Source organism: Nycticebus coucang, chromosome 5, assembly GCF_027406575.1.
Source record: "Nycticebus coucang isolate mNycCou1 chromosome 5, mNycCou1.pri, whole genome shotgun sequence".
NCBI lineage: Eukaryota > Metazoa > Chordata > Mammalia > Primates > Lorisidae > Nycticebus > Nycticebus coucang.
In genome coordinates this window covers 7643962-7668526 of record NC_069784.1, presented here as the reverse complement: position 1 = coordinate 7668526, position 24565 = coordinate 7643962, and the positions used below count along the sequence as shown (strand labels likewise).

At 38.4% G+C, this 24565-nt stretch overlaps 1 protein-coding gene across 1 annotated transcript in view; it reads right to left on the bottom strand.

The window, feature by feature from the left end:
* Positions 1–24565, bottom strand: part of TNNI3K (TNNI3 interacting kinase) — a 251733-nt gene that overhangs the window by 78315 nt on the left and 148853 nt on the right. Inside the window, exons 17-19 of the mRNA XM_053591701.1 lie at positions 12664–12716; positions 12288–12340; positions 9538–9670 (exon numbers count right to left, since the gene is read on the bottom strand). Of these exons, the coding sequence (XP_053447676.1) occupies positions 9538–9670; positions 12288–12340; positions 12664–12716 (239 nt within the window). The remainder of the gene's footprint in view (positions 1–9537; positions 9671–12287; positions 12341–12663; positions 12717–24565) is intronic.

Here is a 24565-nt window from a genome sequence, read left to right as displayed (position 1 = left end):
TGTGTGTATATGTGTTCCAAAAAACACAATTGAATCTACTTCATTGTTTGTAATTGGCAAGGCTGTGGTGAGACATGGCAAATGTGTTCACCACCCCAGCAAGTGCTAAGACACATTCTTTGTTAAACCGACATTTTTCAATGATGTATCACCAGAGTCTATAACATCTGAGAGAGACCATGAGATTGTAATCTTGAGACTACACTAAAAATGGCTTAATTTTTTTTAAACCACATCCCATTCTCATTACACACTGTCAAAAGAATAGATTAATTTGCTCCATTGTCTGTTCTCATTGCAATCCTTGTCAGTGTAATGAAGTATTGGAATGCTAATATCAGCTATATTCATGGAAAGATCACCATGTATTGGACTGATTTGATCTTTCCAGGCATCCGTGTAGCATAGTGATTGGTGGCTCTACTCTCTTTAGGGATAAACTGATAAAGATTGGCACAATAGATGTGGGATTTCAGAACTTCAGCTCACTCCTGTTTTCCTACCCCTTGTCAAAGCACAGTCCACATTATCAGTGAGGTTATACTCTTTGTGATTATTGCATTCAGGATGCTTTAGGATCCTAACCTTATATGAGAAACATAAGCATCTAATATTTAAGGAGGAGTACCAACGCAAATGTTTATCAATATGAGACCTGTGAAATCGCTTTGTCTCTAAATATGCTTTGATTCATATATATATGTACACACATACACACTATATATATATATATATAGCGGAAAGAAAATGTATGCAAGCCATTTTTGGCTCCTGGACTTCTAGTTTGCAACTCAGAGATAAAATCTCAGTATGAAGTCTCACCAAACCTGGCTAGAATAAACTAGCATATGTATTCAATTTGCTGCTACACCCCAGACGTAGTTTGATCCTGGCATTAAGGCATCCCAGAACATAGAGGCAAATCTCCTTAGGAACCAGCTGGCATCACAAAACAAAAGGAAAAAAAGAGGCTCTCTTTTTTGGTCCCCGACTTTACTGCAAGTGACCCACAGAATTGGATACCTGATTACAGGTGAGAGAGATTGGATAAATACATACTGATGGATTAATTCATCCCAGCTTTCTTCTTTAGCTTCTCATGATATATCAGAGGAGACAAGTCCAGGAGAAGAATAAAATCTAGGAGGCAGGTGTTGATTTCTTTCCGTAAAATGCAGCCAGGACACCTCTTGTTTGCCAAATGGCAGATGTGATGGATTCTCATCCTTGCTGACTCTGAAATCAACTCTTTTTGGCCAAATCCACCTTGTACCAGTGAGTGAAGTTGTACCAGCTCTTGTTTTCATCTTGCCTGGATCCTCCCTCTCTGCTTGGCTTCACACCTTAGCTCCTTCTCCTCCTAATCTCATCATTTCTCTCACAAATCTGCTCCTTTTCCCGTATCCATCATTCTCCTGCTGGCTAAGCCAGAAGCCAGAAAAGCCATTCTTGACTCCCCCTCTTCATTATGCTCCCACCACAATCCATTGGGAAGTCCTAAGAAAAATTTCCCTAAACCAATCTCCTTTATCTTTCAAAGCCATAATTCCAATTCAGGTCTTAGACATTTTTCCTTAGAAATTTTTCCTAATATCTGGGATGTTGGAATCAGCCATTTTTCCTAGAAATGGCTTCCTTGCTTCTTGTTTTAAACTCCTCCAATCCAGCCTTTACTTTTTTTTTCCTTTCTTTTTTTTTTTTTTTTTTGAGACAGAGTCTCAAGCTGTCACCCTCGGTAGAGTGCTGTTGTGTCATAGCTCACAGAAACCTCAAATTCTTGGGCTTAAGTAATTGCTCTTGCTTCAGCCTCCCAAGTATCTGGGACTACAGGTGCTCGCCACAAGGCCCAGCTATTTTTTTGCTGCAGTTGTCATTGTTGTTTTTTTAGCTGGCATGGGCTGGTTCAAACCTGCTAGCCCATGTGGCTAGCGCCCTACCCACTGAACTACAGATGCCTCCCAGCCTTTACTTTTAAGAAGAGTGAGCATTCTAGAATAGTAATAGATTTGCACTATATCCCCCAAAATTCTGCAGTGACTTACATTGTTGACACACATGAGTCCTGTGGTAGTTATTCTTATATGTCAACTTGACTGGGCTAGGGGATACCCAGATAACTAGTAAATCCTTATTTCTGGGCATGTGTGTGAGTGTTTCTGGAGGAGATAATAGTTGAGTCAGTAGACTGAGTAAAGAAGACTTTCCTCTTTAATGTGTGCGGGTATCATCCAACCCCTGAGGGTACTGATAGAGCAAAGATAAACTTGTGCTATACTGAAGAGACCACAACTTCAAGTTCTTCTGAATGTTTACCTATCACTTATATAGAATTCAAAGCTAATATTGGTTTTCTTCTTTTATATTTCTCCCAGGAGGTAGTCTGATGCTAAATCTAGAAGGATGAGCCCCGTGTAATGATGCTACTGCCATAATTGATAATGCTGTCCTGCAGTGTAGTCATGGGTTTGCTCCTCACTGTAAATGGCTAATATGTTGCTTATATTGAATCTGATGCTTCACATAATTTATTGCTGAACATATGCTAGATTGCCTAACCACTGCAATGATATTAGCCATCTTGTTTCTTGATTCATGGTAACTGTCCAACTTTAAAAAATTCAGCATCTATCATAAATAAACTTTCTTTCCAATAAAGTATTATATACTTTAATATCTGGGATGTTGGGATCAGGTTATTCATAGGCCAGATTTTTAACTTTTTATTAAATAATATTCTCCTTCTAAAAGGGGTAAATATTTATGAACACCCATGAAAGGAGGGGGGTCCTTATCCCCTTGAAATATTAATTTTATGATTATCAAAGTATAATGGAATATAGAAAACTACAAAACTGTGTGAGTAAAACATGATAAATATTATGATAAATGGTGCCTTGGGATATGTAGGAAACTGTAGTTAACATGATATTGGTGCTTTAAGAAAGTTTTTTTAGAGAAAGATGTTACATCTAAGCTAAGATCTGAAAGTAAATTGGAGTTAGTATGATGAAAAGTGGGGCAGAATGTCTCTGATAAAGACACTAACCTGCACAAAGGCATGGAGGTGAGCGGAAGCCTGCTGAGGAAATGAAATAGCTCCCTGTGGTGGGGATGGCTATAGATGACAGGCCGTGTCTGGTGAGACACAGATGTGGGGAGGAAGGCAGGGGCATACTCAGGAGGGGCTTTGTAGATTGTCTTAAGAATTTTTTTTTTTTTATCCTAAGAGCAAAGAAAATACATTTGGGGATTTAAGTCAGGAAAGCCATATGATCAAATTGAATTTTTAGAAAGCTAAATGTAGTGACTGGTAGAAAAAAGATGACAAGCCAAACTGAAGACAGGACACTATTTAAGATGGTGTGCAATATTCTACATGTGAAACAAGGAAGTAGCTGTGGAGATGGAGAGAAGTGGTTGTATTTGAGAGACAGCAAGTAGGAGCCTGGTGTGGTGGCTTATGCCCATAATCTGGTTACTTGGGAGGCTGAGGTGAGAGAGTTGGTTGAGCCTGGGAATTCCAGGCTGCAGTGGACTATGGTCATGCCACTACACTGCAGTCTGGGGGGAACAGAGCCAGACCCTATCCCTCAAACAGAAAGGTAAGAAGGAGAAAAGAGTCAAGGATGTCTCTGAAATTTCTCTATGGGCTTCCTGGAAAATGAGAAGGCTCTCAAGTACAGAATCATAGGAAGCCTTGACCTTGTATTATGCTTTTTCTGTACAGTTGCAGAGAGTTTTCAATTTATGAAGTTCAGTCACAAACTTCATCTCATCTAGTCCTCTAGTATTTCTGTGGTAGTCATCATTAACAGCGTTTATGGAGGTAGCTGAACTTATCAAAAGGCCTAGAGTCTGGATGAAATGGAACATATTGAAGGAAACAAGAGAAGGCCAGAATGTCTGGAACACAGAAAGTAAAAGGGTGTGACCAGGGAACAGGATCAGGCAGTCTTGTAGGATGTGTCAAGAACTTAGAAATTTAATCCTAAGAATACGGAGAGCCATAGCATAACCTTAAGCAATGATGCCTCAATTAGATTTATGCTCTAAAGATATCATTCCAGCAGGTGTGTAGAGATTAGAAAGGGAGGGGGAACAAAAACAAACAAAGAAAAAACAGCCAAAGGCAATTTCAGAAGTTCAAGTTGTAAAACCAGCAATTCGAACCAGGGTAGTGGAAGGTGAAACTTTGAGAAGTAGATATGAGGTATGTATTTCACCACTTCTACTCACCCTTGTAGTAGAAGTCCTTGCTTGTGCAAGAAGGCGAGAAAAAAATAATAAAAGACATAGAGTCAGGAAATAAATAAAGATCTGTGTAAAAATCCCAGAGAATGTTCGGAGAAGGAACTAGAAAGAATAAGTGGATTTAGCAAGTATATAGGGTACCCTGTTGTCATAAAAAATAATTGTGTTTCAATGTACTAGCAAAAACCCTATCGACATTTTTAGAAATAACAATATCATCAAAATCTATAAAACATAGAGGATAACTCTAAAAATATGTGCAAAGGTTAATATTAAAAATTACAAAATACATCTAAGGACATAAATTAAAGAAGACCTAAATGAAGAGAAAGAGCTACATTGTTTACTGAGCAGAAGATTCAACATTCTTAAGGTATCCGTTTTACTCAAACTGAACTACAGACTCAATGCAATCCAGTCAAAATTCCAAGGGCTTTTAAAAAAATTTCTTTTTCTTTTTTTGTAGAAATAGACAAGCTGATTCTAAACTTTATATGGAAAAGAAAAAACTACCTAAACAAACGAAGTAATTGGTTACCTGATTTCAATACTTACTACAAGCTATTAAAATAATATATTATTGATGTAAAGGAGACATACAAGGAACAGAACAGAGTAAAAAATAAGTGCACACATATATAGTTACCTGATTTTTAACAAAGGTACCAAATGATTTAATGAAGAAAGAATATTTTTTTCAGCAAATCATGATGAAATAGTTAGACAACCATATTAAAATACATAAATAATAAACAAAAGAATAGCAAATTCAACCTATACTTTGTACTTTAAAAAATAACTCAAAATGGATCCTATAAATATAAAACCGAAACCTATAAAACTTCCCTAAGAAAGCATGTGAGGCATCTTTTTGTACCTTGGGTGAGGCAAGAATATTTTAGACAGGATGCAAACAAATTGATCTAAAATTTTATAAGATGGAACTCTCTGAAATTAAAGACTCTACTCTTTGAAAGACAACAGAAACATGAAAAAGCAAATTACAGATTATATTAAAATCCCTGCAAAACACATAGCAGATTAAAAACTTCTACCTAGAATCTAAGAATTCTTTTTTTTTTTGGGGGGGGGGTGCAGAGTTTTACTCTGTCACCCTGGGTAGAGTGCCATGGCTTCATAGCTCACAGCAACCTCAAACTCTTGGGGTCAAGTGATCCTCCCAAGCAGCTGGGACTGCAGGAATGCACCACCATGCATGGCTAATTTTTCTAATTTTTAGTAAAGATAGGGTCTCACTCTTGCTCAGGCTGATCTCAAACTCTTGAGCTCAGGCAATCCTCCTGCCTTGGCCTCCCAGAGTTCTAGGATTATAGGCGTAAGCCAACTGTGCCAAGTCCTAAGAACTGTTACAACTAAATTATAAGACAATTTTGTATAAATATTTCCTGACAGATACATGAATAGCAAACAAGCACTTGAAAATATTATCATCAGTCGTTGAAGAAAGGTAAAATAATAGCACAATGATATATCACATTTTAAAAGACAATGTAAATGTTGGCAATGATATAAAATAAGTGAAATTCTCATAGATAACTGACAGAAATCCACAATGGTATAGGCACCTTCAGAAAACTCATCATAAGATATTGTAATCCATCTGTTATACATTTATCCAAAAGTGATAAAATGACCACACAAAAACTTAACTTATTTTAGCAAGTTTATTCATAATAGCCCCAAAGTGAGACTAACTGAAATGATACTCAACTTTGTGTGCACAAATTGAGTCACAGCTATAAAATAGAATATTATGTAGCAGTGAAAAAGAATGAATTACTGATAAATGCAACATGCTGTTGCTGTATTTGTTTGGGGGATCATCGTGATAAATTTTGCATAGGAAAATGTCCAGAAGAGTTCTTCCTATGTTTCTTCCAGAATTTTTATGGTTTCAGGTCTTACATTTGAGACTTTAATCCATTAATGAGGTAATTTTTATATGGTGAGAGATAGGGATCCAGTTTCATTCTTTCTGCATGAGGCTATACAATTTTGCCAGTGCCATTTATTGATAGGGTGTCCTTTCCCAGTGTATGTTTTTTTGTCTGCTTGGTAAAAAATCAATTGGCTGTAGCTATTTGGTTTTATTTCTGGATTCTCTATTTTGTTCCATTGACCTACGTGTCTACATTTTTGTCAGTAACATACTGATTTAGTTACTATAGTGCCTTGTAGTATAATTTGAGATCTGGTAATGTGATGCCTCTTCATTTCTAATTTTTACTTAGAATTTCATTGGTTATTTGGATTTAAAAAAAAATTCCATATGAGATTTAGGGTTGTTTATTTTAATTCTGTGAAAAATGACATTTTGATGGGATTTGCATTGAATCTGTAAATCACTTTGGGCAGTATGGACATTTCAGCAGTATTGATTCTTCCACTCCGTGATCATGGGATGCTTCTCCATTTGTTGATGTCCTCTACAGTTTCTTTCATCAGTGCTTTTTAGTACTCCTTGTAAAGATCTTTCATCTCTTTGGTTAAGTATATTCCTAGGTATTTTATTTTCCTTAAAGTTATTGTAAATGGCATTGAGTTCTTGATTTGACTCTCAATGTGACTGTAATTCATGTAGAAAAATGCTACTGATGCTACTGATTGGTGTACATTAATTTTGTAACCTAAAACTTCACTGGATTTATCAATTATAGGGGTCTTTTGGAAGAGTCGCTTTGGACTTGCTAGATATCAGATCATGTCATGGCAAACAAGGATAGTTTGATATCCTCTTTTTCAATTTGGATGTCCTTTATTTCTTTCTCTTTCCTGATTGCTCTGGCCAGGACCCTCAGTGCTATGTTGAATGGAAGTGGTGACAGTGGGCATCCTTGTTTTATTTCATTTCTAAGGAGGAATGCTTTCAACTTTTCCTTATTCAGAATGATCTAGGCCATGGGTTTGTCATAGATGGCTTTTATTATTTTGAGATGTGTTCCTTTTATGCCTAGATTCTTGAGGATTTTTATCATAAAGGGGTAGTGGATTTTAATTAATTTTTCTTGTACGTCTATTTATTAGGTTGATGATATGGTTTTTGTTTTCAATTCCATTTATGGCAAATTACAATAGTTGATTTGCATATGTTGAACCAGTTTTACACCACTGGTATGAAACCAACTTGATCATGCTGAATTATCACTTTTTTCTTTATCAAATCATAACTGTGTACATTCATGCATTTATGGGGTACAATGTGCTGACTTGATAAACAATGTGGAATGCTAACATCTAACTGATTAACATAACCATCTCCTTGCTTACTTATTTGTTGTGGATAGACATTTATACTCTATTCTTAATAGTTTTAAAACATATCATTGCATTATGTACATTTGCCTCAACCCATGAATGGATTCACAAATCATGGTATATGTATGTCATGGAGTATAATGCAGCTACGAAAAAGATGGAGACTGGGGGTGGCACCTGTGACTCAGAGGAGTAGGGTGCCGGCCCCATATACCAGAGGTGGCGGGTTCAAACCCAGCCCTGGCCCAAAACTGCAAAAAACAAACAAAAATGATGGAGACTTCTCATCTTTATGTTTACCTGTATGGATGGAGCTGAAACATATTCTTTTTAGTAAAGTATCTCAAAAATGGAAAAAAAGGTGTCCAATGTACTCAATACTACTATGAAATCAGTATATAATCACCTACACATTCATAGGAATGAATTATCATTTTGGTGTGCTGTTGAATTTAGTTAAATAGCATTTAGTTGGTCTATAGTTTCCTTTATTGTTATTATTGTGTCCTTTTCTGTAAACCTGTTCTGTAAAAAGTTTTAATTTTTAAAAAATTAATATACTATTGCAGTAATTCAAGTGAAGGATAGGATGGTGGTATATGATGATAAGTGGTAAATAATTTCAAGATGTATTAGGAGCTAAGATCAATAGGATCAGGTTAATTGGTTGATTGACATAGGGAATAAGCAGAAATGAGATGTATTTCTCCTTTATTAAAAATACCAAAGTATATCTAGAATTATAATTGATTTTTTTAGTTATCCATTAGTCTTATCAGAATGCAAACTTTAGGAGATAGAGAGACAGCAGCACATTAGAACAAGACCTTAGAAATGGCAGCGTTCATTCAGTTAAAAATAGAGTCTGCACATCCATTCTATAATAAGGGCTAAATATCATCATTTACAACTATAGAAAGTACAGAGAGAAAAATTAAGAGGATCATCACTCTACTTAATAAAATACGTACAGAGCACATAATTTGTTAAAAAACAAAAAACAAACAACACTCTGTTAGATACTCCGCAGTGTGTAATTAGAAGACCATACAGTAGCATGGGGAAAATACCCTGAAAAGAGAATATAAGATGTGGCTTTTGTCTGTAGATGAGTACAAAGTACATATTGTGATGCTGGTTAAGACTTCTAATTTGTTAAAAAGGATATTTAACTGACATTGCTTCTGACTTTGTCTTTTTGATAAATTGTTATAGGTGGCCATTAGGAGCTCACAATATAATCCACTTAAAATGTATAATACTCGTGTTTTCATCGAACCACTGCTTTCCAAGCATACTGACTTCTAAGGATGCAATGTCCTTAGGGACAGTCCAGGCTACTCTGACAAGATGTGAGAGCAACCCGAATAAAACTGAGACATAGCAAATAAAATTCACCTTAAACCAAAAATAGGTGCACACTTTGCCTGTTATTACATCCCTCTTCTTCACTTTGTACGTATAAGCAGAGTATAATGTTTGTCATCAGTGGAAACTGGGCTTACTCACCATGCTCCATTCTGCGGAATAAATCCATGTATGCAACATAAGATTATTAAGAAAAACAATTTTCTTTTGTGTACTGTGCGACCAGGAGAGAGCAGCCCTAGCAGGTGATTTTCTGTTACTACTTCCTTAACACCTATTTACGTATTAAAAGTACAATTCTAAAATCTAATCTCAATAAATATTGCATTTTCCACTCTCTTTGCCACCACCTGCTACAGTCATAGTCATTTGCTTGTTTTATTATCAGCAGATAAATAAAAGCCCTAAACTTTAACAAAATATGCCTACCCTTCTGTGTGCCTGTGTCTGAAATGGCAGCATGAAGTCCTTCCGTGGTCTAGTTCAGGCACACGCCTTATAACACTCTAAGATTGTTTACTTAACTCCTACCTTGTCATCCCACTGAGAATAATCATTTTAGGGGAAAAAAACATTTCTTGAGGTTGCTGAAATGCAATGAACTCTAGGAAACAGGAGAACTTTCATTGCAGCACGTCTTACCTGGCTTGAGATGAGCGAATGGAATTTCGCCGGTGAGAAGTTCCCACAGACACAGAGCGTAGCTGAAGACGTCAGCCTTGATGGTGTAGCGAGTGCACTGCGTGAACACCTCCGGGGCCATCCAGCGGAGGTTCTGTGCAGCAACAGACATCACAAGCCCGTTACCCAGTGCTTAGTTCTTCCGCTACAGTGTTCTCAGTGAGGATTTCCTAAGTGTTCTCCCAGTGTGCTCCAAACATAAATATACAGTGACATCCTCAATGTGTGCAATAAATTCCCTTATATGCACACATGGTGTGTTTATTGAGGTTTTCAGTTTCTCAAAGGGAATCTTTTTTGATCATTGGAAAATCATAAAATTCTTAACTCTTCACAAAATCACACACATATTTTATGGGTTTGTAGTCAAGTAGCTCTGCCCCTTATGAAATGATTATCCCAGCAGCAGCACGTTTTGGGTTATTTGTGAGCGTCTTTCTCCTTAGAAGCCTGATAAATTTCAGAATCACCAACCATGGATTCATCCAGGGATCCTGTGCCTTCCTGGGAGTGAATCACACACTGTGGGAGGCACCTCCTTTAAGTCTTCAGGTTGTAATTTAGGAAGTTACAACCTACAAATTAGGCCCATAAATAGTGCTCTCATGGCTGAGGAGAGAAAGGGCTAGAGAGGAGTGTTCAGAATATTCTTATGAAGTAGATTTATCACCAGCAAGATCAGGTCTGTCTTATTTTCTTTGCCCAGATGTGCTATTTTTGAATGCTATTTTGTGCAATATTGCAGAAATAAAACCTGTAAAATGGCACAAGCTTCTCTGTACAAAGGTCTAGCCTCTGAATGATGCTATGTACATTCTTTTCATTTGCAATTATATATTCTGCAGCTTAAAAAATTAGTTTCCATTCTTGAATTCAAATGCATAAAATTTGTTTCTATAGTTTAGTGTACACAATACTAGACTTTGAGTTAGGAGATGAAAATTCTAGTTCTGGTTCTATCACAGACTGAGATACTCCGGGTAATTCTCTTAAGCTTCCTGGACCTAAGATTCCTTAAGAACCAGAGGTGTAACAACCCCTTTCCACCCTGAAATCCCATGCTCCATATCTTATCAGTCAACTGTGCCAAACATCTTTGTGTACACAGAAAGAAACCATTGTTCTTTTATTACTTGTACTAAAATTTCATGCATAGTTCTGGCTGCTGATAATTCTTTTGAAATGTCTACCTTATTTTGAAATCATGCAAAATTTCAGCTTTTCAAGAATTTCTTTATTCTGATTATAGTGCTCTTAGGTAATTCCATCACTGAATTTCCACACTGCTTTAAATCTATCTGCTTGCTACTAGGTTTTCTCCACTAGAAAGTGAACTTCTTGAGGTCAAGGACTAAGTTTTTATTCAGGTGTTGCCTTTCTGTCCTTTTGTATAATGCCCAACCCCCACAAAACAAAACAGAAACAATTACTCCAAGCCTGGTAATTAGTTATCGCCTGGTAATTAGTTATATATAAATGTATATATTATTGAATATATACATTTGAGTGCAAGCTAATAGTGCAAAGTCATACAAATGCACAGACAGAAAAATGTGTGTTGGGGGGCCAGGTTACAGAAAGGAAACTGCTTAAAATGGGTAAAATTTGCCCGTGCCTTCTGAAATGAGTAAATTTCACCCAAGTGGGGTGCAGTGCAGGGCTTTTTGGGCCGAGGATACCACACTCGCAAAGACACAGGATGCAAGAGTAAAAGGCATGTTTGGGGATAGCCAGACAGTTTTTGTGCTGGGCACAGGGGACTTGAGGAAATTTGTGGTGAAAGAGGAGGTTCCACACGAGCACTGGGGCCAGACTGGGGAGGGCAGGAGGCTTCTAGGCAAAGGAATATGGATCTCTGCCTGTAGACTGTGGAGCATTAGAGAGGAGAAAAGGAATTGTCTGAGCAACACTACTTAACTGATCTTACAAAGAATGTACTGGTAGAGAGGATTGGAATTAGAAATCTAGTGTCACAGTCTAGAAAAGAGATGATGAGGATCTCAACTGAGACAGTGGGGAAAGGAGATTTGAGAGGTTTGGATGACCTTCAACAAAACAAAACAGAAGAAGTGGCTGAGTAAAGTGTAAGCAGAAACAAGAAAGGGAAAGAATGAAAAATTACTCCAAGCCTGGTAATTAGTTATCACCGGCAGTGCAGAAGGAGGAGTGCACTTTTCATTGAGTAGAAGAATGGATGAGGCAGGGAAGAGGGGGGCAGGTAATGAACTTGATTTCAGATGTTTCTGAGCGTAATTACCCTTGCTTCAGACGTTATAACTTATTTTTACTGAAACATTCATACTTGACTATACTTCCCATTGCCTTATAACATTAAAGGGGACCACGAATAGTTAATAGACACTGATGAGCCACTACTTCTATAGTTAGTCACCTATTAACTGTTCCTATAAGTGCTGAGGGGATCTAAATATGAAGTGCCCACCATGTACTTTTAGTTATATTGGAAACATATTCTGTATTATTTTATCTGTAACATTTTCCACACATAGATTTTACCTATAATATTTCTCTAGCAAAGCCTTGAAGTAGTTATTTTGGGTGCTTGCTAAATATGAAAACATAAGACATTCTCCTGCCACCACGACAATGGCATTCCTTCGCATGAAAGCCACTCCCATCTTTCTCCCACTCATGCTGAGTTTACACATTTTAATTGGTTCGTAATTATAGCAAACACAAGCAGCACAAACCCCTGGTTGTTTTGTCATGTTGTCTTCATCCAGAGACTGCAGAAATCTTGATTCTGAAGGAAAGAGAAAACAAATTCATATCAAAGGAAATGTCTCAAAACTAAGGGCAGAGAAAGCAGCTAAAACTTTGAGACCTCATAAAACCTCTGTCTTACTCAAATTCTCACTTCCTTTCTCTTGGCTGGGGATATCAAAAAAGAAAAAAAAAGACAGAAATAATAGATTTTCAAAATGTAGGGTCACTGAAATCTGAACAACAGAGAGGCATAGAGCTGTCGGTGTGAAATTCACTTTCAGATTCATGGCACAGGCATCAGGCACCAGCTAAGAATGAAGAAACGGATGTCACTTGGGGTATTACCCATGGAAATCTCACCTCCAAAGTCTGCCACCACCGCATGCCCATCCTCATAAAGAAGAATATTATGACTGTAAAAAAAAAAAAAGAAAAGTAGACTTGGAGTAAGCTTTGCTATCTCCTCATTCACTTGGCCTCCCGAGAAAGGTGACAACAGACATCATTTGTTTACCCCAGAGACTAAAACAGGCTCCCAAAGGCTGACTGTAATTTTCTTAATTTTGTTAATTCAATAGAGATACTGTATTTATAAAATGTTATCATGGTCTGACATTGACATTATAAAGAATTCCTACTTTAGCTAAACCTTCTATACTTGTCAAGAAGACCCATAGCTGAAGATCTGATTTTTAGGCTCATTTGCTAACCATTGTGGTTATAGGGTAAGAGGTGTCTCAAAGGCATCAGGAGCCTCTTCGAGTCAGAGAAAGAGAGCCCGTTTGCTGGAGGGTGGTTCAAGGCAAGGCTTGAAATGAAGACAGCAAGAAGGCTCTGTATGGAAAATGCCTTGAACAATACGCTCTAGCTACAATCTTAAAGGGAGTGTTTTAGGTCTGTGGAATGAAGCCAGATAAACCACTTTTAAGGGTTTTGAGGAATAAAGTATAAAGGTCATCAAAGTCTCCTTTCTAATCCTGAATTCCTGCTAGATTAAGAAGAGTGTTGGAGGAGGTCTTACAGGTTCCCGCGGCAAAATAAAGGTCAATATATGAGGTGAATGCTAAATAGCCCGAGGGGTAACCGTTTCACAGGGTCTGTATGTATCATATCACTTTTTAACCATAAGTACTTGCAGTTTTTTATTTGTCAGTTATACCTCATTACAACTGGGAGGGGGGAGTAATTTCTTAAAGAAGTAAATCAAAGCCCGGATGATCCAAAAGAGAGGGCATTCTTCCCACCAATTAGTGAGCTGAGTTGTGGACTATCTTACAGACAAGCATCTGATGCCCCAACATCATCTCCAAATGCCTCTTGCTGAATGTCTTTGATGCCCATTTCACCTTTGGTTGCAAATGAGCCATTTCATTATTAGGAGAATCCCACTGGATTTTTTAAAATTCATATAGGCTAAACTACATTTATTTTGTAAAAAAGTATGCACTGTCCTCATAGCTTTAATCACTTTGCCTTATGATCAAATAAGAATACTATTAATTTTCAGTACTGAGTGAGTCCAGTATGATATTGAATCATTTATATAACTGCTTTTTGGCATTGACATGGCCTTTATAAGAAAGTTACTTTTGAACTTATACTGTGATTGTTAATGATTTTATCTTTGGAGTATAATCTGTTCAATTACGGAAAATCTAAAACGTGTTAAAGTCACTTTTCTTGGAGTAGCACAGTGCGGGAAGATTGCAGGATGTCAAAACAAGAATCTGAAAAATGTTCTTTCTAACCACAAATTACTAATTGATACATGTGATGAGAAAGAAAGTGTTATGTCTGAGAACACTTCAGCATCAGGAGCTCTATGAAAATTCAAATGCAACAAGAAAGGTATATCTAAATGCTGTGCCTCTGGATTCCCTACGGGATTCGGAAGAATTTCATTACTATACTCCCTCAGCCTATCAGGGGATAATTAGTGTTATATTTCACATATTTCCTTGATCCACATTCTGAGCTCAGATTCACCAATCATATTAAAGTTCTTTACACATAGCATTGTTTTGTTAATTCCATTATTTTATTATTAACTTCAATCAGTTATCTATAGCAGTGAACATCAAAACGTTTTTAGCAGTATGACCTTAATACATTAAAAAAAAAAAATTGCAGGTAGATCTGCTCTAGTTAAATATCGAAGAAGCTCACTTTTAAGACCCTACTTAAAAGTCTTCCTTTTTTATACAGCAGCTATGAAGGAATGCCTCTAAAGCATGTTCTGGAGAAGCCTCAAGTAAGTTGTATTTCTAGGGCCTATTTTGTTTGAACTTCTTCCAAAGTAAATAGTACGTGTTACTAAGAATGATCACATCAGCTACATGGAATGATTAGCAAAAATTACTCTTGTATGAAAGATATTTAAGTAAACGTGGTCACTAGGCCCGTTGGTGCATGTGGCATGAGACAGGCTGCGCCAGGATGCAGGGATCGTATCTGGTTCGTTGACGTACCTCTAGCATTTTTAGCACACCACTTTTCAGATAGAAGTATTCAATAAACATTTTCTGAACAAATAAATTCATGAAAAGAAACTGAAAATAGATCCTACTATTTCAGGTAACAATCAGGGCTTGTAAGGACAAAGATTGAATTGTTTAATCACCAAGTACTCAATGACTACCATTCATCAATCTATAAAGGAGTATTTAAAATTCAGAGATCACTACACTGGAAAAGCTATTCGAAGTCATCTAGTTTATCCCTCCTAGTTTCTATAGATGTCCACAGCTCAGAGAAGTCAAGGGTATCACCAGAGCCTCACAGACCATGGCACTGCAGATCTGGAATTCAGAGCACCCCAGTGGTAACATCTCAGATGTTAGAACAATTCCTAACAAAGAGTCGGTATTATTTTACATATATGTTCTATGACTCATCCCTGGCTCATACCTGTGTACTTCTCTCCAGAGCATACTATTTACTTTCCTCACATCATCACAGTACTCTGGGAGATGCAAACTAATACAAGCTGTTGATTTCGTCTTCAAGGGACTTTCGATATGCTGGTGAAAAGATGAATGTTTTCAAAGAAAAGAGTATAAGTTAGGAAAAGGATTAGCTTTGAGGGAGCATTGAAGGACTGTCAATTAGTAAGTGTGTAAATTTGCGCCGAGCTTTGCCTTGTGACAGGAAATTCCCTATCTGCTGGGTACAAAGTGGTGAACAAAACAGGCTAAGACTGAACTTACAGCGTCGTGCAGAAGAGAGGAGGCAGGAAGAGAAAAAGGAGGAAAGAAGTGCAGGTTGGGGAAGAACCTGGCAAAGGCCCAGGTTAAAATGTGTGTGGTATGTGACAGGAGTTATAATGGGATTATAAGGAAACTGTTCTTACCAACTGGAGAGTCCAGCCCGAAGAATGCGGGGATTGTGGGGTGGGAACAGGGGTGTATTTCTAGGGAACTTGAAAGCTGGAGGGCAAGTCTGGACTTGATGCAGGAGGTACCAAGGGGCTAGTACTGGTTACTATGGTCTCTGAAAGTGGAGAGACCGGTATTAAAAAATAATTTTAGGCACTGGTTACCAAATGACTAAAAAGCAAGGCAGGGTATATAAGAGGAAACAGAGGGACCCATCAGAACCTCTGAGAGAAAGAGAACTAGGTCTGCAGACAGCGTAGATAGAGAGGATGTAAAGAACAGAACAAGCACAACCTTTAAAATCTTAGTTTGACCTGCTAACTACAAAGAAATGATAATATACAACGAGAAAGCGCCATCTTATCAGAAAGCCTGGGGATTGTTATGAAGAGGATAGTGGCTGAACTGGTAGGGTATGGACCTCGAATAAAGTCAGCGTTACGCTTGGCAAGATTAAACTCATAAGATAAATAACCATAACATTTATCAAGTTGAAATCACAAAGCAAACACTTATAGTTCATGAACAATAACAAATCCAAACAAAGGACAGGTCAGCAAGTCAGGAACACAGTTATGAACATGGTGTTGCATAATAAGGACGCCTCAGAAAGGTCTAGAACAAATGGGATTCTGTACTCACTGCAAGATGGTCTTTTGGATTTGTCTGCCCCTTCTCTAAATACTTAGTAACAATGAGAACCATGTTTTAGACCTTCCTCTAGATCCTTCCTTCATTTTGCTCAGTAAGCCGTGCTTCCTACATTGAATGAAATAAATGAAAGGTGTAGGTGGGGGCGATGCTGGCAGAATCTGTGCTGATCAGGCAGGGGCAGCACCAAGGCCTGGGTGGGAATGACATTCCGAGTCAGAGTCTCTGGAGTCAGAGATGCCCTCTGAAGGGTCATCAATGTTAGAGTTGGAAGGAGAAGAGCTCGGAGCTGTAGTCACCAGAAGGGGTGTGACTAGTATGAGTGATGAGTTCAAGAGTCTACCACTGCCAGATGTTGTGAGCTACATGTTTCAGACCAGTGAAAATTGTGGGATGGGAAAGCGGCAGTTGAGAGGGTGCTGATGTAGAGAAAAGGGAGTAAATACGGAGTAAATACAGGGTGAGGGCCTCCGGTGGGCAGGCACTGGTGTTTTCCACACTTTTCCTTTCCTTGCGGAGTCAGTATGTGGTTGGTATTAGGATGCCTATTTTACTGATGGATAATTGAGGGTCAGATGGATAGAGTCATCACTAGTAATCGGTGGAGCCAAAGCCTGCCCTTTTTAGGAGAAGCTGCTTCCCAAAGCAACAAAACCCCAAGGAGGAGTCAGGATTGCTATAATTAGGGGTCTGGACAGAAATTACCTGACTTCTGCTTGGGTGAAGAAAGCCCTGATAGACAATGCCAAAAATACCTGTTTTCAATAACAAAGTAAAGCGATGAGGCAGCAGTGAACAAGCTTAATGGAAGTAAGTCTGTCTTTTCCTCTCTAGCTTCTTACTTCTCAATTCCTGTTCCCAAGTGGCAGGACTTGCTTGGACTGGAGGGCTAGCTCATCTCTCTACTGACAGGGTTGCTGGCCTGTCAAATTCAGATCTGAGGGGTCTGATTCACAGAGCTACATCTGCAGAATGTTACCACGTGCACAGAGGTGCTCTGCCGTTGTTGGTGGCAGAAGACTGCCTCTGTCTCCCTGGATTTTATAGAAAAGCAAACAGATACAAATAAACTTCACTGGTGGCTTTTTGAGGAAAAAGAGGTCTGAGAATCCCCGTCACCTTTCTTTTTCTCTCTCCTGATGAGATTTTCCCTGGCAGTGAAGCACTTTGTGTGCCCGGCCGATTCTGCAGGCCAGATCGCAAGTTCTCTGCACACAGGGAGTGTGCCTCATTCACCGGCATGTCACACGTGGGCAGTCTCTTGAAGGGAGAAGTGGCAGTCTGTGCCTGCTGTGTCTTGGTGGTAAAAAGATTATTAGACTTATTTCTTTTTAGCTTGTTGGCTTCTGTCTCATTACTTCACATTCATTATTAAAAACAGGTATTTCTGGCATTGTCTGGCAGGCCTTTCTTCACTCAAGATTCTTTTCTCCCAGATGGGCTGAAATGGAAGCTCAGCCAATTAACTCTCCTAGTTTCCTTTCTCTGCTGTGAAGGCCACGTTCTCTGCTAGAAAGCGCAGGACATGCCTTCAGAGAGCCTGCAGTCTGGGAATGCAACGTCAACTGAAAGGAAGAAAGATCATGGTATGTAATCTAGAATTTAAAGTGGCTTTCACCTTGAGAGACGTGCAGAATAATACAGCCAATGTAAACATTTGTTATGAAAAAGACTATTAGCTAACAGGAGGAAATGGTCTCTAAGAGATAGCATGGTCAGGAAGCAGAGTGTGGGACAGGCCCTGCCATCAGAAGACAATGCTTAGCACCTCGCTTTTGCTGCTACGAGTCCCGATTAATACTTGAACTTTGAGAGTCCTCTTAATTGTGAGTGGAATGACAGAAATTAAAAGAAATAATATTTGAAACTTTTAAAGTTCTGAATTGCTAAATAGGTATTCACTATTATTAACACACACAAGACCTAGCTTACGGACTGTTTGTACAATCTAAATGCAAATGCACTTTGTAAACCATGAAGCCGTATGCGTTAGGTATTGAGTGATGAGTCTTGGAAGCAAAGTGAATTCCTAACTCAAATCTCACAACAGAAACTGAATTTCATGTGGAACATTTCAACTCGCTCTTAGCTCTAGAGAGTCTCTTCTCCTTCCATCCCTGTTGTCTAATTGTACAAAACTCTTGCGGCTTTGACTAAGTGACTGTATTTCACCTGAAGGAATCTTTGTTCCCTGACTGCTTTGATACCACAGTATCTGGACTTGGCCCCAGCTTTGTCTTTCACCATGAAGCAAATGATTTGAGTCAATTATTTGTGTTACGGAAGTGAGTATTTCTGTCTTTGAAGTGTCTGTCTCTCACAGATTACTCCACAGTGGTGTTCTCTTAACCATAACAATGCATGCACTTAGCGAATACAAAATATAACTGAGGGCAACATTTACTTCATCCAAAGAAGTGATGTGAACAGAATCCATGCTCTGACCTTGAATTTTTTTCTCCTTCAGTAACACAGTTCACTTTCAGAAAAGAATAAGCAGTTTGCAATGTGGTGTGTGTGTGTGTGTGTCCCTAGGAGTATGTCTGCATTCAAATCTTTTAACTATTTTCTCTAGCTTTCTTTCCCACCAGAAGTGAATGCAACTTAAATTCTGCTGGTTCCTTTCTATAAAAGAAAATTTCCCCCCAACCTCAGAACTGAATTAATTTAATGAAGTCATTATGTAAGGATCATGAGTCTTTTCATTTTAATTGCCTGTATTGAAAATTTACCTGAAGTGCTCAAATGATTCATAATCAGTTGGTTATGCACTGTAGTCCAATACTAATTGTCACTATTAATCAGACTGGCCTGATTATTAGACCATTTTCTGATTGTAATATTTTTTTTCAGAGCTACAAGAACTAAAGTTCACAGTGGCCTTAAAAGGATCAAGGTGACTCGCTATTCTTCACTATCATTAGAAGTCTTTTTTTTTTTAATGACAATAAGAATTTATCTTTTGTCATAACGTCAAAGACAGAGGTCTTTACAGTTATCATATAAACAGAATAGTTCTATTCAAGTAATAAACTACAAAGAACCTATAAACTTTTAAGAGAAGATTTATCTGAGAAATCTCCTTGTAAAATCCAGTCTCAATAAGTTCTTTCTTTTTAATTGGAAAAAATATATTATTATAAAGGGAAATTACAAACATATTTCACTTATAAATGAGGATACAATATCCTAAACAACATATTAACAAGTTGAATTAAAAATTATTGTTCAAATAATGTACTTTGGTCAAAATTAAATCCAACTTATATGAGAGAATTAGTCTCTAGGAAAAGAAAAAAGAAAAGAAAATAGTGACTAATTCTCACATAAGTTTCATTTGAAGTCTTTTTTAAGTTACTTTAAAATGCATAAATATTAATCCATTTTTTTCTGAATTACAGAGGTATGTAATAGCCTATGCTATCTGCTACTAACAAACACCAGTGTGAGGGCACCATGGCCAACTTCTCAGTACCCTTATCTGAAGAGATGACAGCCCCAGAAATCTAAACCTGATGTTGCAACTGCAATGCTTCCCAGACTTCTATCAGCCACTGTTTTCTGGTATATTTCTGAAGGTGATTAACCCCCATGATTAAAGACACATGGCTGTTGGCATGCCTGGCAGCATTCCAAGGGTTAAATCAGTGGAAGCAATTAGGCTTCATTTTCAATCTCACCACACTGTGAAAGTCATTAGTTTACAAACACATCTGCCTGACAAGCAATCACTCAGACCTGCTGCTGAGGAGTCCTCCTCTGCTAATCTGCCGCTGCCCCCATTTGCCCCCGGAGCTACACGGAGACTCTGGACCTCTCCTCTCTGGGAGTCCCACCTTGGTGACCGTCAGCATAGCAACTGCATCATTCTCTTCTCTTGAGCCTCCCTTGAGAAATCCCTCCTGAAACTTTGCTGTTGCCAAACTCACTGGGACCCTAAGTGTAGGACCCCGTATTCTGAAGGGCGTTGACTGTGCCTTTCAAGGGCAGGGCAACTCACACCTACTTCTTTGGAACTCTGTACTATTTCCTAGAAGATGCTTCTGGGCCATCTAGAGCAGTTCCTTGTAGACACAGATTTAGTTTCATATGCTTCCTGTTTTGGTCTCTTTGTATCTGGCTTTATCAGTCTATCTCCGCTTCTTACATATTCAGGTGACAATTGCTGATCAAAAAGTCACCATCAAGGACATGGTTATGTTATTCAGTTAGATGTAAGCGTTCCACATTGTATATCAAATCAGCACATCATACCTCGTAAATGCATTAATGTACACAGTTATGGTTTAATAAATAATTTTAAAAAGTCACTATCTTTAAGAGGGAAAACTGACAAAAGTCCTGGGTTTGAGCCTCAGGAATGTGATGATAGTACATTTGGGCTCAAGGATCTTATTTTCATTCACAGTGTGATGAGACTGAAAATGAAGCCTAATTGCTTCCACTGATTTAACCCTTAATACATATATGTTGTGTGGTAATGGGACCCTCAGCAACTACTTGAGGTTCCCTAACAACTGGGGTGCAGAGAGAAACCTGATAACAATTGCATATTCACATCAGAAATCACATGTTTTACTTGGTAGCCCAGTGAAACCTCTGCCTGCATTCTTGACACCTCCTTGTAACTTGGGCTCAATTTAAACTACTTCAGGACTCCTACCATGTTCAGAATGTATGTATACATTTATATATATCCAGGTGGTGTCTGTATATATGTAGATTATATATTATACATGGTGGTTATTCTTCTTTAAGATAAGTGAAGCTTCTGGAAGTCTGTATTCTTTCAGATTTTATCTCACCAGGACATCCCCTCTTGGGCCAGAGACCTCAATCCCCAAACCTAGTTTTCCCTATTAATCCCTTTGAAGGTAGTTCTTTAATAAGCATAAAAATAGTCATTTTATTGTTTCATGACGCAGAGGGCAACCCTCCTTTGGCGTCATGCCGCTTTCCTTGAGAGGCCTCCTGTCTACCCTTGGTTCTTTACAAGTGGCATGCAGGGGAAGAGTCATGTTGATGCTCTGATAGCTCCAAAACCCATTCAGGGACAGCAATTCACATATCTTACACAATCTAGGTGAGCGAGAAGGAATTTACCAAAGCTCCATATCATGAACTTCTAAACACTGAAAGCCTAATTTCAGTGAACTCTTGGAAACCATGGCAACAGAAAACATCAATGAATGCAAAGGATTGCACAGCCTTGATTTTTCCTAAAACCAACTGCAGTCTGTCAGTAGAAGTATATTTGAAGGCTTACCTCTAAAGCTACTGGATTTGTCCCATTGCTAGTGGGATTGAAGAGGTGGATTATAAGATTTGTATTGTGGTTAAACCCATTTATTGAGGGCAATGTGAAAAAACTCAAACTCTTCACTTAGTATTTGCTCAGTACCATGAGCTGCAAGCGAAAGAGTGATAATGACTAAATAAATCTAATCACACGTACACATGCTATTGATTGTGAAGTTTCTATGAGCAAGTGCCTTAGAATCAACGAGCAAGTATAATTTCCATTTCTCTGTGTGGATACAGCTGTTTCTTGTTCACCTTAACATGGCATAATCTTATGAGGAATCTTAGGTATGCAAACTGCAGAATCAAACATTTTGGAATGCTGCAGTGACAAAGTAATAGCAGAGGAGACAGCAACTATGCATTCAGTACATGATTTGTTTTATTTTAAGTTAAAATTAGGAAAGGGAGGAAGAATATTGGAAAATATCAAACTGGCAATATCCCTTTACAGGGTCTAACATTTTTCTAATGGATCAGTACCATAATGAGCAGAGGTTTTTGAATTTAGTTAACTGGTTGTTAAATTTAGATTTGGGCGTTACAGGTGAAAAGTGTTAGAAAATATTTTTTCCCACAAGATACATAGTGAAAACTTTAAAGAATTAAGAAAATGGAAAAATATGTGGAAAAGTAGTAATTAGCTAGTCTGATTACTAAAATAAAGTTATCAAACCAAAAGAATCAAAATATCTTCTAACTTTTGCTGTTATAACCTAAGCACCACTTCCTAGCCCGTTTTCTGAATGTTCAGATTTGAAAATCCTAAAGGTGTCTGTGTAATCCCCCTCTGTATGTAAGCAGTGAAATGCATTATTGACATGTGACTGGGGAACACAAGTTGTCTGAAACCAGATGGGCTGGAAAATAATATGAAAATCCATGTAGCAAAAATGTGGGGGATTGAGACAAAGAAGAGCTATAGCAAGTAACATCTTAGAGTTGAAAGGGATATGGAAGGTCATTAAATGATCTGTTATTCTATAAAGGAAGAATGACAATTACATAGTCACATCAGAAATCACAGGAAGAGTGGGTTGAAGAGCTGTGTTTTCCCCCAGGCCACCTGATGGATCATTTGACTAATCATCCTTCTCTTTCTACATCACCTACATCCTTTTCCCAGAACTCTGAGGCTCTCAGAATGCCCCCAGCCCATATCATGGGCAGAGCTTACAGATGCTGAAGGCACAAACTGAGGGGTATCCACTTATATCAAAAGTGTCACAGGACTCCTGTCACCCACATTTAAGAAACCAGATCCAAGACTAACTCTTCGGCAACATGCCAGGGACCTTTGGAGCACCTACTTCAACACTCAGACCTAAAAGGTCTGCTAATTTTCGATTTGTGTGTGCTAAAATAAATCCATCCTAGACACTAATGTGGAAGTTGGGGAGAAAAGAAACAAGGCCAGAGAGAGGAGACAATAAGAAAAGTATGAAAGACAAATGAGAGAAGAAATCTCTTGCGAGTTCCGCATGGCAGACACAATTGGCATTAAAAAGACCCTGAGGTAGTGTGTTGAGCAGAGGAGGGCTGAGCTTGAAAGCTACAAGTGAGAGGAAGAAGACCTGGGTCTTATCAACAAATAAGGTTTTCTGCATTAAATGGAGAAGCCTCAGACGTGGGCCACTCTGAAAGAGCAGGTGAAGCGGCTCTATCTCTGACAAGCAGAGGCTTTGCGCCTGCAGAGCTAAAGCTCTGAGTCTCTCCTTCTAGCCAGGAGCCACAAAGGAGCGTTTAAAAATGTATGACTTCAGGGGAATTTGTCTGCTGCTCTTTGGGAAGCAGGGATTTGTAGGGACTCAGCAAAGGAAACCACTTTTACCTACTGGACTAATCTGAAGTTCTGGCTCTTACTTTGCTATCACCGTCTCCCCTTAGGGAACAGGGGAAGACCAAATGCTTACGTCTCTGCAAAAACGCAGGTTAAAAATGCACTTAATCCCACATGCCTTCCATCAAGGACATTTTGAAAATTCTAAAGAAATGAACAAATCTTTTTTTTTTTTTTTTAAACTCACTGAACCACTCAGCATCTCTTCATTTGCGGAGAAGAGGAGCTGTTTATTTTCTTCACTGGATAGTCTATCCCTGCGAGTCAGCAATATTAGTCACAGGAATATAAGTTATCAACCACGACGGTTTAGGGCTATTTTAGCTCTAACCCTCTGTCAGTGGTGACTGTCCCCAGAACACCCCCGGCTCCTTCTTGCTTCCCTCTTTCCTTTTGTTCATGTCATCTCCTCCAAGTTTGAATTCACTTCCAACTTTTCCTCTAAATACATATCCATCCCCACTTCTCAAGCCCTTTCTCAGTGATTTATCTCACAGTATTTGTTCCTATTAAGATTATAAACTCCAAAGAAGCAAGAACAATAAGCCAGAGAAATTATAGGTGACCAAATAATGTCTTATGGAATTATAATTTCTTCCCGACACTGAAAGAGTAAAGGGCAAGAAAGAATGAGAATAATGGGAGAATTTTATGGGGTGATTATATTCGCTTAATTTTCTTAAATTCCATAGAATTGAATTATATAATTAGACCAAATCATTGCTTCATTTTATCTGAAGATCCAAATTTGTGACTCAGAGTAAACTCTCTGAGACCTAAAACCTTAATTTTCCCTTTTTTAGTCTTACTCCAGGCAAATTCTTACCTGTAGCTTTTCTATATCCTCAAAAGTTACCCGATAAATATTTCAGTAGTATCTGTTTGGCTTCTACTATGTTGCTGGATGTTGTGCAGGAAACAGCTTTCCGGGAAACTCACCTTTCCAGTAAAGATAAGGAAGGGAGCTGAAGAGACTGCCACACTCTGTTCTCTGATCATGGACGCCAGTCCCTCCTCCTGACGCTGTGGGCTCACACGTTTCACTTCCTCCATGTGCCTTCCCGACTGACTGTCCCTCTGCTTTAATAACAAGCTT